The sequence below is a fragment of the Centroberyx affinis genome, unplaced genomic scaffold (genome assembly GCF_046629955.1).
Source record: "Centroberyx affinis isolate AG114_WGS23_722 - 3 ecotype Tasmania unplaced genomic scaffold, CSIRO-AGI_Caff_v1 ptg001292l_1, whole genome shotgun sequence".
Classification (NCBI taxonomy): Eukaryota; Metazoa; Chordata; class Actinopteri; order Beryciformes; family Berycidae; genus Centroberyx; species Centroberyx affinis.
In genome coordinates, this window is record NW_027279798.1 from 576,109 (window position 1) to 591,998 (window position 15,890).

Below are 15,890 nucleotides of genomic sequence, written 5' to 3' on the forward strand. Positions count from 1 at the left end.
GGAGGCGCTCCGTTCTCATGACCTTCATTCATCAAGATGGTAGCAGGGAGGGCATCTTTCAAGATCTCCTGCCGCTTCGTCTTCTCAGATAAGATGAACTCATTCTCCTTTTTAGTGATGGCAAGCTCCAGTTGAGCTGCGTCATGCTTCTTTAGGAGGTCTTCATACTTACCTTTTGTGGTGGCACACTCCAGTTGAGTTGCCTCATGCTCCTTTAGGAGGTCTTCATACTTACCTTGTGTTTCTTGCAAGGCTTCCTTTTGTTGTTGAAGCTCATTCATGTATTTATTGCATGAATCATTCTCCGCAGTATATTTGCATTTCACATCTCTCAGTTCTGTCTCGGTTTCCCAGGTTCGCTGGTGAAAGTGATTGAGATATCGAGTGAGTTGAGTGACTTGGTCTTTGAGCATTGCGATTTCGTCGCTATGGTGGGTGCTTAGCTCTGCTATTTGTTTGTCTTTCATCTCAACCTGGGCTAGGAGGTCAGTCATGGCCATGGTGGCCTTCATTAGAGCTTCATTCTGCTTCTCTAATAGTTTTGACTCCGGGTCAGTATCATTTTTAATTTTCTCCATGTTCGCCGGGTTGAGTGTGTCAGGTGGAACACTCAGGAGTTGTTCCATGATAGGAAATTTTGGTGCCATTGTGTACTTCACTTATTGGTTGATTCAACTCTATACTAAGTGGGTCACAATTGCTCAGATTGCTTATCACAACAGTAATTAGAAATAATAGTGAATGTGTGCACACGCCGACAGGCAACAAGCATGCAGTTAAACAGATGGCTAAGGAATGCAGCAAGCCAAACTGTTAGAATAGTGTGCTATAGTTGCAAGGCTGCACTGAAAGGTTGAGGTGGGAGGTCGTCGATCCCAACTTAAAGTAGATTTCAAAATTAAATTGGATGTTCCAATTGAATGAATGCAATTAGTGGAAGAGGGCATTCATATCTGTGCTAAAGGCTAACAAGGATGTTAGTGAGCACAATTTATTCAAGCGAACACTGGCTAATACCACTGCTAAGGCAAGCAGGCCTTGGGCTATGCTAATGAGTGGGTTAGCAAGTCAGTCTGTTCAAGCACATGCAGCTAGCATTAGGCTAGTTATCTTAGGCTAGGCTAATTAGGATGCTAGAGACACTATTGCTCAGTGAACTAGCGCTATGCTAAAGGCTAGTAGCTTAGCTTATGTGAGCATGCATAAAGGCTAGGAGGGTGCTAGAAATCCCTATTTGTTTAGGAGAGCACGGCCTATGCTATGCTAAGGCTATTAGCTTACTGAGATGAGCATATGCTAGGCTAGGCTGTTAGGCTAGGCTAGGCTCGGAGGGTCCTAGCACATCTGTGGTAAAGGCTAAAGCAATTAGCTTAGCCACAATGCTTGGTTGCAGGCCTGGTTAGTAGGCCTCTCTGAGCCAAGACACTCACACAATAGTATGCTAATGGTACCTAATCGTCTGATTAGTCACTTTAGGTGAAGTGCACTGCACTCACAATTTTGCCACAGAGGTGGGCTTACATATGAACTACGACCGACCGCTGTAACCTGAGCGGTTTACTGCAACGTCACCACGGTGATGCACCAGAGGTGGAATTTATGCAGAGTGGGGGCGCAGAGGCCAGCAAGAGAAGCGCTACACACAATGAATTTACTTATGGCACTGTGGCTCACAGTGGTGATTGTGCGGCGACACTCGACCCGATTTTGGCTTAGTCTATTTGAGCATTAAGCAAGAGGGTCTCACTGAATAGCTTACAACACAGCTTGAGAAGTTAGCTTGGCTACGAGCACAGCTATAATGGCTATCTGTTGAGCTACTCTAGGGGTAAACACAGGTCTCCAGCTATGAGTGTACAGCAACAAGTTACAAACTCATTCAATTACTCATTACAAGTGGAGATTTACCCAAATTACGTTCCATATCTGCGGCCCAGCAGAGACGATAAAAGTGGGCTAGACTTTTATCACCAAGGAACTTTACACAATGCGATCGCTTGGCTAAATCTATAGGCACGTCCGTATAGATCAGCACTTCAAAACAACAGTCTAGACAGAATAAGCCTAGTGACTAATGAGCTACACTCATAGCACTATTATCGGCTAGGATGCGGTACACGCATAATCAGGCGTTAATGCCTCAATCTACAGTATAATGGTGGATGCCACACAATACTGCAACATTAATATCAATGCACTAATGGTGCACAACTTGAGCTGCTATTTTAACTAAGGCAATAGCCGCAGTCTTAAGCACTTTTCTTATGACAGGACAAGCATCATCAATCAGTACTCCCAGTACAACAAGCACATGAGCCACACCTATACCTTCTGCTCTAAAATATGAACACTGAATATTGAGTTGATTGTGTGGGTAATTCAAGCAAATCCGCCACGGGCTGTGCCAGAAATGTATGGGCAATTCAAACAACTCCGCCTCACACGGCGGCACCAGATATGTAGTGGTGATAGGTATTAATGGTGTCTGATATCAATATAATTTAGAGTTAGCTTCAATGAGAATTAAGAACGGGGCACCAGATAACAGACAGCATCAACAGGTCTCATCTGAAGGAGTGAATTCTCGGCATGTTTGAATTTAAACCCACACACTGAACACAGGAGGTGACTTTATGCAAGATAATATGTTTATTACTAAACTAAAGCACACTCAATAATCAGGTAAATACAAGTGAATATAGTACAGTATATACAAAGGTATACCTATGAATTGTGATGAATCAATGGCAATAGGAATAGATGATCATGTAAATATGCAACACTGATAATTAAACCAACATTTCAGCAGACACAATCATGGAAGATGAGCAGTGGAAGACATGAGTCAGCAAGACAGGAATAAAGGGCGACAGTATAACTATCTGGAAAACTCAAATGAATCTTTGAATAACTGAATGGTCACTATAACTATAGGGAGCCGTAATAAGGTGTGTGATATGTGTGTGAAGTGGGAATGTAATGGAATAGCTATGTGTGATGTATGATATGATGCCCAGCGGACAATGATCAGTACATACGACACCAGCGAAGGTCCGGAGGGAGATGAAGCACGCTGAGGCCGGGAGGCTGTGAGGAGTCTCGGCTCGATGAGGTGCTGGAGGATGAAGATCCGACGTCTGTTCAGTTGATCTCAGCAGGCCGCAGAGTGGAGCACGCAGGCTGGAGCACGCAGGCTGCTGGACAGGGCTGTGGGTCTCTCAAGGCCGACCCACTCTGGAAGTTCCGATGATTCTTCAGAGTTAACCTCAGCAGGATAGCTGATAGTGAGGTTGTAGCAGGCAGGACACACAGACACACGTGCTGGTGTGTGTGTGTATTTGTCAGGCAGATAGGCAGGCAGCAAGGCTCTCTTCACTGTTTCGGATGAAACAGGCTTTCTACTTGGCTTGATGATGATGGTGCAGTTGAGTCCGTCTTTGGAGACAAACTTTGGAACAAAGTTGTTGTCAGACTCCGTTAGCACACGTGTCGCGACCACGTAAAGTGCATGAAATCCGCATTGGAAATGTGTGTGTTTGGCTTTGTTGTGATCAGTTGAGGGGTGTGTGCGTGGGCTGGCATGTCTAGTTTTACGGCTCATTACATATGCATGAAACCCTACTTTTGGTTCCCAGATCTATCCAATATAATTGACCGTTGTAACATTAACATTATTAAACTCAGCACAAATTCCTGAACACTTTAATATCAAACATGGCTATCGAAGCCCTATGTAAAGATAACGAACTTGAATAACGTAAATAACTATTATATAAAACATCACAGTTACACATAAAATTAGTCATATACATTAGAGTCCACCACAATGTGATGCCCAAAGTTTCATGAGTCTGTATCAAAGATTTCTCTTGATTTTGGCAACATTCCAATGGGTGTCATCTCAGACTCTCTGTCTCTTTGGGGATTACCAAAGACAGGGCTGAGTGTTGGTGTTTTATGGTTATTTACCAGGTCTGGTCCTTGATATCAGCTCTTAGGGTGAAAATGGAGTGATTTACCAAGAGGTCAGTGGCCTCCTTTACGATCCAACCACTTTCCATCCACTTTCCTGATCCGTTATCAGGGCAGAGGCTCACACACAGGATGTAAGGCCCTTCCAGATGTGTGATGACAATGACGGTGTGGGTGCAGTTACTACAAGAGTCATTAAGACTGGCGGTCAGGGCCTGACATGGAGCGATAATTTGTTGTTTCTAAAGTCATCACTGTGCCCCTGTGTGTGTGTGTGTGCAGGAGTGTGTTTGTGTGTGTGTGTGTGTGTGAGAGAGAGAGAAAGAGAAAGAGAGAAATTGTGAGGTAGAGAGAGAGAGAATGTGTGTGTCTCTGTGCATGCATGTATGTGTGTGTGTGTATGTGTGTGTAGAAATAACTTACAGCGATGGCCTGGAGTCTCTCCTGTTGTGACACCTCAGCCATCCTGAAGGAGAGAGAGAGAGAGAGATAAATAAAAGAGAGAGAGAGAGCTGTTATAACCACACTTTACCGCTGACATCAGAGGCCACACTGACCTTAGTGACAAACAACATTCCTTGTAGCGTTTGCTCACCGGCCATTTACCGTCCCAACGACTTCCCAGCGGCTGTGGTTAAATGTCTGTCTGTTAGCGCCAAAGTCGGTGTCTCTCCCCTGTCAGTGAGAGTCAGTGAAGGCATGCTAATGTGCTAGCAGAGCGCTGCTGGAGATTCCTGCTCTAATAGGTTCCAGAGCTCCAGGATGGAGAATGGACGCAGCCAGAGGGAAGGACTGCTCCTGCTACTGCTGCTGCTCTGCTGACACGGGACAAAGCTATTGTTGCTTTAGGGTCCCTCAAAAACCATACTTCTTACTTCCAATTTTGTATTTTTTTTTTAAATTTCTTTTTTTTTTGATGCAATTAACAGCTGACATTATCTAGCCCTTGTAGAAAATTATTCATAAACCCTGGAGCAAGTAAAGTATCAGTTACAAAATGAAAGATAAATCGCAAAATGAATGAAAATGCATGAACTTTAATGGGAGCAGCAACAAGTTTTTCGTACTTTTGACTAACGTTGAATGAGAATTTATCGTAGATACCGCTGTGATAGCATGAACTTTAAAATGTTATAATGTGACCGGTTTCTCACGAGCAATGTAGCCCAAAAGTTAAGGCAACTATTCTGTATCAACACGGCGACGATTGGCGTCAAATTATTTTGGTTGCTCAACTCAGAAAACAAACGGACCTCCGATGAGTTGTGTCTCAAGTTGCTTGCGGCACGGATGCTTGGTGATGATGTTTTTGTGGGTGTAAAAGAATCACACCCTTGTGTTTTCTATGGAGCAGCGGAGGTGCAACATCTCAGCGGCCGCATGCCTTCCCCGGCCGTGACTGACTGAAACTGAATCACAACACATATGGGATCCTCATTTCCTAACTCTGGTCCAAACCAGACTCTTACAAAAGAGCTACGGCAACAAAAGAGCTCTACAGCATGATACGGTTTGAGCATGTCACTCCTACCGATGAGCGGCCTGGACACCCGCTGCCACCGTTTGAATCTGCATGGATCATTTACCAACCAAGTAGTCATAAAACTTGAGCTGGGAGAGAAATACAACTTAGGCGGAACGATAAATAACATCCCTCCTCGCTAGACCTTGCTGCAAGGGAGGTAGAGCATACAGTGCAACAACACTGGTCCTTGTCAAAAAAAATTAACTGGCATATAAATTTTCCTTCATGCTTGTTAGTTTACTGTCCAATCAGTGAGGCTGTTGGACTTGTGAAAGGCTCAGGGGCAAACTGTCCGTAGCATAGAGAGTTCATGCGCACAATTCACGTTTGCCTGCGCATGTACGCACATACACAAACACACCCCACTGCTGTCCCACCAAGCCACACCACCATCACATGGAGACCCTTCGGAGAAAATTAAAACCACAACCACACACGCACTCACACACACACACACACACACACACACACAAACACCCTCACATACAGGCACATTCTTTCTCAACTTCTTCTTTCTCATCTCTCCAGCACAAACAAGAAGAAGCAAAAGATTGGAGATGCTTAGAGTAAAATCAGCCTAAACATAAGATGAAAGCAGTGTCTATACACAAAATACACCTGGACTAAAGTGTAGTTATAACTAAATTATAAAAAAAATAGAGTGCCAAAATCAGAAGTGAATCATCTACCTGATCGTTTTTTGTTTGTAAATTGAATTATTTTGTCAAGACATTCATTCTGGTATACTTTTGACAGTGTGCTGACGGTGCTTTATACCTATTTTCTCCCTAAATCCATCTCCTCATCCCTCCCCAGCCCCCTGGGTACAGTGGAGACAGGGCAGTTTTAGCTGACTCTGCACTGTGGAACCTATCTGGACCAGTCCATCAGTGGCATGAGGGAGGCCTGGAAGCAGCGGCTGAACTCTGTTGTCATTAGCTGACTGACCGTCCTGACCTGGGAAAGGTCGCTGTGAGCATCAGCAGAGATGAGGCAGCACACACCCACAGCTTAGCTACAGCGAGCAGCAAACACATGGAGACTGGAGGCAGGCAGCTTTCAGGCAGCATGTCACATTTTATTCTATTGTCAATTATGTTTGTTGGATTCATTCACTGTGAAAATTGCAGGAACTTTTGGGGCCATTTTTAACATTGCCCGCGATAAGTTTCTTTGTGGGAACGCTGCAGAGAACGTGTCCCATGCATAAATTACAACTAATGCAGTCGTGCGGGTTTTTTTTTTAACCTTTATTTATGCAGGAAAAGTTGACTGAGCGGCACTTGCTCTTTTCCAGTGACACACTGCTTCACATTCATACGGTTACTCACATTCACACCTAGGAGCTGCCCAGTATAACCACTTTCTTCCACTGTTGGCCACTGAGCTTTTCCACTGGAGAAATTGGGGGGTTAAGTGCCTTTCTCAGAGGCACCACAACAGTAGAGTTGTTGAGGGAAGAGAGAGTGTTTCCCTCTCGATTTTCCCTCTCGATTTTCCCAGATTTTCGAACCAGTGACCTTTCATCACAAGCCCGCTTCTCTAACCTGTAGGCTACTGCTGTGATGAATTTTTAAGATGTATTGAAAGAAATCAGTCTAGCTTGTAGGAACATCGGGGGCACTTGGTCCTGCTGTCTTGCTCATGAATTACGCCAGTCAGACAGGCAGCACAAACAGGCATGACATGAAAGCAGACATCTTTGTAGCATAGCTACAACAGTAATCACATTTATGATGGAGAAAGGAAAGCAGGCAGGCAGGCAGGCAGTCACAGACAGGCAAGCAGAGACAAATGGAGACAGATAGATAAATAGACCGACAACGACAGTCAGACAGGAATACTGACAGAGAGAGGAAGCAGTCTAACAGGCAGGCAGATCTACAGACAGACAGACAGGCAGGCAGTAGACTAAAACTAAGGCTGTTTTTTCCCAGTGTTTCTAGGCAGGTTTGTAGCATTGAGAGGTCAGGGAAACAGACTAATGACTATCTGTATTCCCTGTTGGGCACATTGCTGCTGTAGCATTTCCAGGAACACATTAACTCCCTGCATAGAGAACCAGCATCCTCTCTTCTGACCGCACTGTACTCACGGTCCTCTGGCCCCAGGAGCCACTTTACACACTCACTATCTGGACTGAAATGCCCTAAACAGATTAACTTTATGCTTAAAGAGTGTCAGACATCTTTGTTTATGGATATTGTGTTGACCTAAGCATTAAAAAATCTAATTTCCAAGGTGAATAGCATCTCACCTGAAGGAGATGCAATCCCACCAAATTTCTTTAGTGTTGGTTTTAATGAAGAGTTTTAGTGTTACATAGTTTTAAATGTTGTTTCAGATGCCTTTTCACCTTGCAAAGATACTTGTCTGGGGGAAATACTACTAAATAGATCTATGTTGGTTGGTCAGGGCAAAATATGTATCTGAGGTCACAAAAAAGTCTGATCCTGAAACAAAACTTTTTAAACTTTTAAAAGTTGTTTTCGTAAAAGAAAAGAGATTGTCACAGCCGATTGCACTCATATGGTCTGAAAAACCTGATAAGAAACATTGTATTCATTATTTATGTGACACAGTGTAGGAGTGGAGCAGTCAGCAGTACATGATGTACTGATCTGTACATGAGACTAGTCACACTGTGTTTCTCTGGGACAGCCAAGACTCTTCAATCTATCTGTCTGTCTGCTAGATGTATTGGATGTAGTGCCAGATTAGATCAGGTCTCATCACCACTAATCTAGGATTATCTTAAACAAACACCACAACAACCTGGATTTGGACACCACAACATAGTGATATATCTTGATCCTGCCACCCATACACACACATACACATACACACACATTTTTTAAAGTTGTTTTTATGGCATTTCTTCTTCATTAGATAGTAAACAGTGGAGCAAAAGATGGGAGAGAGGACATGAGACACAGAATGACCTGAGCTGCTCTCAGACCTACATTACGACTGCATGGGACGAGCCAACAGGACATCCGACACACAAACAGACATTCATTAAGGCACACAGTCATGAACACAAATACACACACACACACACACACACACACACGAGGGCTGTGCAGTTAATCAAATGAAAAGTGAAACTGCAATTTGAACATTGAAATTTTGATTTTAACATGCGGTTGGAGAATCACACTCTGCCCATACACTGTACAGAGATGATGATGACTATTTGGCCAATTAGAGGCCTCCTTACCTACTGTTAACCAATCAATCAGAGTAACCAGTTGTGAGTGAGAGGATAGATAGAAAGGCAGAAGGGCAGAGGAGAGAAGGGTCGCTTTCATTTTATCCATTCTCCCTCATGTCAAGTGACAGCTGTATTTTACAGTACATTTACAGTAAATTAACCTGAAAATAGCCCAAATGGTTTCAATTATATAATACTTGCATGTTCATTCGAATAATGTATTTCTAGTAGACCTCTTAATCTGTGCCTCTAGCCTTGTGACAAGGAAATAAGATGTGGTAAGTCAAGTGTTTATCATATCACAATTCAAGTTGCAATTACAATTTTCATTTAAATAATAGCAACATGACTTTTTTATCACACATTAATCTACACACCAACACACAGACTGACAACACACACAGTCACACTTATATAGAAATTGTTTTCATGGCATTTGTGCTTTATTAGTGTTAAGTGGAGAGACAGAGAAGATGAGAGAAAGAGAGGCGAGGTCATGCAAACAGACCCACAGAAATTAACAAGTGCACACACACACATACACAACATTGTCTGGCACAAAAATGTTTCCTCTTCAGAAAGAATGAGGACTGTGGAAAATGACTCTCTCTCTCTCGAGCTCTAATGACCCGGGCCCTGCATTAGAAAACTGAGAGACTCTGGAGGAGGAAACTAATCTCAAATCCCTTTCACACTCACAGTCTTGGAGTGGCACTTCTCTCTCCTTCGCTCTACTCGCCACTTCCCCCTCTTCCTTCCTTTGGACCAAAAGAGCACAGGGACAATAATACTCCTCCCTGCCATTCCCCTAGGCCACACACACACATGAATCCCAGGCCAGCACACACCACCACTACCACACACACCACTACATCCTTCAATCTTTGAGACACGATACAGACCCTGCCAAACGTAAACGGCGTGATGCCAATAAAAACTGGAGGACGTCCGCTGAGGTCATATGTTAGTGTGCCGGGGGTCAGAGGGCAAAGCTCCGGGCCCCCACATCTCAGTCAGTGAGAGGAGAAAGACAGGGGGAATACTGTGTAACACCCATGTCAAATGAGAAGCCACACACACACAGTAAGACACGTGGGGAAAGACGAAGAGTGTGTGTGTGTGAGTTCTGACGTCTTACTTTGTCCCAGTGTCAGCGTGACACAACAGGACGTGGTGCAGCAGGTTAAAGGACAATTCCACTGTGTTTGGAGTTGTTCTTCATTTCCTGCACCCCCTTACTGTTTTACATCATTGTAGATCGTTTCCCAGTGTTTTGATCATGTTTTGAGATATTTGCTATTTTTCCTTTGTTTCTCAAAGTAAGTAAATACTGTCTAAATATTCCAGTACTCCCAGTAAAGAAGAGGGTGCCAATTTTAAGCCCTAATTGAGTAAAATCAAGCTTTAATTTCCATTTAATTTGACAGACTATAGCTAGGGGAAATGCCTTGCTTTGGTTTGTACGTTGACTTGATTGGATTGTGACTGACAAAAGGCGAGTCCTAACGTAACTGGAACATTATTTTCGAAAATATTTATTTTGGAGAGAACACAGAAATCGATATGTAGTGACCCGGAGCGGTATCTTACTTCTTCTTGTTTACAAGCACAAACCGAAAGTAAGACACCCACTGAAACGGTCTTACAAAATGTAAAAGTTTACAGTCTGATATTACAGGCTGATATTATTAAGGAACTGAGATTTTACAAGCTCCAGCAAATGGTTTCTGTCCAAGCAGGTTTTTTCTTTTTTAAATGTATTCATCCAGGGAATGTACACTGAGCCCACTTGCTCTTGTGATACTTTATTGATCCCCTGAGGGAAGATTTTTTTGTTTACCACCTCCACAAGGAGGTCAGAGCACAGGGTCGTCGACAGAGCAGCACCCCTGCACCTCTCAAGGACACTTCAGCAAGGTGGATGCTGGCCAACACAGAGGGTTGAATTTTGGCACTCCAGGTGAAGGCCGATCTCCCTCCTCACAACACCAGCCTTCACATCCATACAGGTCCACACATCCATCTGGGAGGTCTTCTACACCACCATACAGCTCCACTGGAGCAACTGGAGTTCTACAGTATATGTCTATTGTAAAATTGTAATTAGAATGACATTTATGGATATTGTATAGGCATCGCAACAAAACGCAAACGCTCTGATCCTCAGATCGCATACAAGAATCTATCATTGAAATGTTGGTAGATAAGAAAAATGTTGATTACGATAATAAAATGCCACAACTGCATCTCTCAGTATCAAGGCTTAATGGTATTTCGAGAAGTTAGGGAAGTTAAACCAGAGTGAGTAGCAAAAGGGTAGTGGTCCTCAGGACTGAAATTCACCCCAGCCTTCATCCTTGTGCCAAAACAGAGTAACAGCATTAGCATCGACATGACTTGCTAAAGGCATTGCTTTGATGTTTACAGACAGTCCATTTCCACAGAGACCAGACTCCTGCGTCCTGGTGCTCTCTCTGGTCAGTCAGCAAACTGTATATCCGGATATAGGAAGCCTATGGCCTTGCATTACTGGACCGGCCTATCAATGTTAACACAGGAACCATTAGGCCAAATAGGTGCCTTGCCTTATGGCAAGGTCCCAATCCCCACTTAAGGCTCTCAAGAGGCTCAGGAATTGTTTACGCTAAGTATATGTGCAGCATGTTTGTCCAATATCTATCCCATCTCTTCTGGGATTACAAAATGCTTTGTTTGATTCACTGAGGGACAAGACCCAATATTCATTCTCCTCCTCTGCCTCAAGCCAGATGTGTGCGTGTGTGTGTGTGTGTGTGTGTGTTTGTTTTAGGTTCAGGTTATCTACAGTGCACACAGATGGATGGATCCCTCTCTGCCTCTTATCAATAGTGCTTTTGATCTTATCTCTGCAGCAACACTGATGATCATCATATGAGTGTGTATGTGTGTGTGTGTGTGTGTCTGTGTGCTTCAGGAGGTGGCGCATAAGAGCACAGAAATACGTAATGTCTGAGCACATTTTCCTCTGAGATTAAAAGGGCTTAGTGGCTAAAAATGACATCGTTTATCAGAAAAGCGACTATCTGCCGAGAAGACAGTGAAAAAACAACAAATCCTCTCTTGCCTTATCTGTCATGATGAAGCAGCAAGGAGGGGGTCTGCACAGAAAGAAAGTCAGGAAAAAGAGAAGAGAAAAAATGACATCAATGAGCGAGAGAGGAGATAGAGATTTATAAAAGGAGAGAGCAAAATATGGAAAGAGAGAGAGGGAGGGCGAGGCAGATTGCATCATATTATCTAATAATACTTCACATTTCTGCTATCTGCCCAGATGTTACTCCTTATCAGTTTACATGCTGAGCAAGCTTTCAGTTCGACTTTCTCTTTTACCTAACAAGCTTTCAGCACAAGACAGTAACCGAGTGTAAGGGATTCTGTAATGCACATGATTCCGTTTTCCACAATTAGCTTACTAATCTGATTTCACTGCATAAATGGTGTAATGTTCTTAATGACAGCAAGGTCAGTCAGAGCAATTAGCAATATCCATCACTCTCAGGCTACTTGCTCGGGGCACGACGTGAACCCATGAGACGCCTGCTGTCATGTAATAATAACACTGTACCAACCAGTCATGCCACAGAAAAGCTAGCAATTATGTCATAATGGTGCTAGTGCTCTCTTATAATTAAAATATTAGCGCTATCACTTACAAGCTAGAAAAGGTACCTTTATCCCCCTGGAAATAATGTGGGGAGTCACATTTTCATACTTTTCCAATAATGTCTGCGTGTCGGTGCGACTTCACAGATAAGCGAGCGGGGGAGAAAACTCTGAGCTGTACAATAGATTTGTAACAAATCTACTTCTTTGCATTAATATCAGCAATAAGAACGCCATGCATTTTAACATTTCCAACATTTAAAATGCACCAATGGGTGTTACAGAGTTATCACACAAGTTGCAACACTTACAAAGAACTGACTAGTATCTTTTCTGTCTTGGAAATCATGTGCTTTTTAAACCATTACATATCAGTGACGTATATTCTCTTTCAGTAACATCCTGATTCACACACACACACACACACACACACACACACACACACACACACACACACACACACACACACACACACACAGTTACACACGTTCACATCTGGGATCTGCCCACCCAGTATAACCAGTTTCTCCCAGTGTTGGCCACTGAGGAGTTCCATTGGAGCAATTAGCCTTGCTCAAGGGCACTTTGACTTTAGTTGCTTCAGCAGTGGAAAGCGTTACTCATTCACATTTCACAGCCAGATTTTCACAGCTGGTCTGGGGATAGGAACCAATAGCCTTCCGGTCACTAGCCTGTTTCCCCTATCTAGGTTATTGGTGAGAACTGATCCAAGCCAGTGCACAGCCTGCCAGGCCAATTTACAGTCATCACACAAAACAGACACACACACACACACACACACACACACACACACACACACACACACACACACACACACACACACACACACACACACACACAACACAAACACACTATCTTAATCTATTTTTCTTTCCCTCCACACAGACAAGCAAAGACAGACCCACATATAAATACACATACAAAGTTGCTCATACACTTGCACATACAGATATACATACGCATATACAGACACACACTGTCATACAAACACACACGCAGTCACACACCCACACACACACCTGGCTGTCCAGAGCCACTATGGTGAATGATGGTTGGGTGGACAAGACAAGTGCTGTCAGCTCTGCTGTGACTAGCTGACACAACACAGAGCAGCCGAGCGGAGATAGACCCTCCACTCACACACCACGTGCTGAGGCCTATGGCGTGGCATGGCATGTCTCATACATTCAATCAAACTACATGGCAGACAATTAGCAATACACAGGATGTCATCTAACTAGCCCTATGCAGCATGCTGTGAGTGTACAAGACATCCAAACACATCATTCCTATCAATTAAATTTTTAAGTTAAATTGATCTCTTGACCCTGCAAACATAGTCTCAGGATTTGGAATCAAGTCTCTATGTCTGTTAGTGTCATAGTTAAGGCTAAACAATAATCATCCAATGGTGGACATCCAAGATCCGGATCACCGCCAAAATGGAATCAGTTGTTCCGTGGCCCAAGGCCTATCTATCCACCAAATTGCATGGAAATCCGTTCATACGTTTTTGAGATATCCTGCTGATAGACTTATAGACAAACTAACAACGGGGAAACATAACCTCCTTGGCGGAGGTAGAAATCACAACAGATTGGATTGGATGATGTGGCTGATAGTGAAGGGTGAAATAACAGATGTTTCACAGTCCATAGGATTAACTAGAATAAAAAATAAATAGGCAGCCAACTCCAGAATTTTTTCATCTTTATTTAATAATGAGAAAGAATTGGCTCACCATGTTTGCTGTTTTTCAGCAGCCCCACTTCACACTCACGCAGTTAGACACATTCACACCTGGAAGCTGCCCAGTACAACCACAATACAATACTGTTGACCATTGAGTAGCTGCGCTGAAGCAAAAGGGGATGAAATGCCTTGCTCACTATCACCTTGGCAGTAGTTGTTGAGGGAGGACAGAGCATCTCTCATTCACTTTCCCCTGCCCACATTTTCCCAGCAAGTCCAGGAATCAAACAGGTGACATTCCAGTTATTTTGCTGAAGAAAACAGCCAAAGAGTGGAGGACTTACAGTACTTTGATCTTTGATATCCCACATGAAATCCCTCTGAAATGTAATGGGTGTGTTGTGTTTCTGGACTCTTATTATTGTCAGGCAACTTATTGGTCTTGTCAACAAAGACATTGACCACAGAAGTCCCTTCTGTTCACAGGACAGAAACCCAGGAGAATGGCAGAAACAATGGACACGAGAACAAACACATACGTACTGTCCAGTGCTCTTTCCAAATTCTTTTTGTTTCCATGCCTATGCCTGCTGTGATCAAAGGGAAAGGCAAAATAAACTGTAAAAGTAATGGAATTGGTCCAGTTGATATCATTCTTTTTCAGAGGCAGGGATGGGATTGGTTTTTCAGAGACAGATACAGAATATAAACATAGGCCTATTGACATTCTGACAGAGGATGGAGGGACCAGGTGACATCACTAATGGTAACCTAAGCTGAATTTTGTATGAGCTAAACTCGGGCTTTAAGTGATGTATCTGCTCTGCCACTCCTAAACCCAACTGCCTGGTTAGAAAACTGCCCCAGTCCGCTGCACAGTGTGAATTCCAGACAGGAGTATGTAATGGCCATGGTTTATCAGCTCATGCGCGCCATGTTGGAGCAGACTGCTCACATCACAACACAGCATAGAAATACCCTGTTACTCTCTCACACTCGCTCACTTCCACAGCCTGTACTGAAAACAGCCAGCCAGCATCTCTCACCCAGCCACGGTCACGGCTGGCGCCACTGGAAATTCACCGTCGACGCAAAAAAAACAGCCGGACTGACCCTCATCCTGAAACACTCTTCTTTGCAAAACAGGTCGATATTACATGATGGATCATCAAAGGCATTCGCGTAAACATGTCGTCCTGTTACACCTGTCGGCCTGGCTGTATATAGGCTATTGAGAGTACAGTACAGCGGGCCTCTGGGCATGTAATAAATGATGTTGACCTGACACAATAATGCAGCATTTTCACTACAATTCATCAGACAACCAGCGGTTGACTTTATTATAGGCCTATTATTTAACGCTGGCGTTTATGTCCCCTTTAATGATGTTGCGCCTCGTGTGTTTACGAATTGTAACCTAACGATGCAAGCCCATAATAATGCGACGATCGTCACACAATATTTACAGTACGGGATTTCACCAGTAGCCTATAGGTGGCCGCTGTCAAAAGCCAAACAAGTGTTTTTGTCTCCATCCCTCCGTCCCGCTCCGAGTGAAAGGATGCTGCTGGCTGGAGGCTTGAATATTGCGCCGCTGCTACCAGCGCTGGACAAATCACCAAAACCAGGTCAGCCACAGGAATACATGGGTGACCACCAGACTGTAAATCAAGACTTACTCAGTAGCAGATCCCTTTCTCTTCCCGCCGCAGACGTCTTCCAAACAGCGTGTCTCTGCCTCCGCGGTCGCAATTGTTTATTTCTGAGCGTCAATTCTCAATACTCGGCCACCCCTTCCTCTCCTCTTCCTCTTCCTCCTCCTCC

At 43.7% G+C, this 15,890-nt stretch overlaps 1 protein-coding gene across 1 annotated transcript in view; it reads right to left on the minus strand.

Moving 5' to 3' along the window:
* palm1b (paralemmin 1b) overlaps positions 1-15,890 on the minus strand; it is a 28,754-nt gene extending 12,864 nt beyond the window's left edge. Inside the window, exons 1-2 of the mRNA XM_071525419.1 lie at positions 15,746-15,890; positions 4,396-4,438 (exon numbers count right to left, since the gene is read on the minus strand). Coding sequence (XP_071381520.1) covers positions 4,396-4,437 — 42 coding nt within the window. The 5' untranslated portion in view covers position 4,438; positions 15,746-15,890. The remainder of the gene's footprint in view (positions 1-4,395; positions 4,439-15,745) is intronic.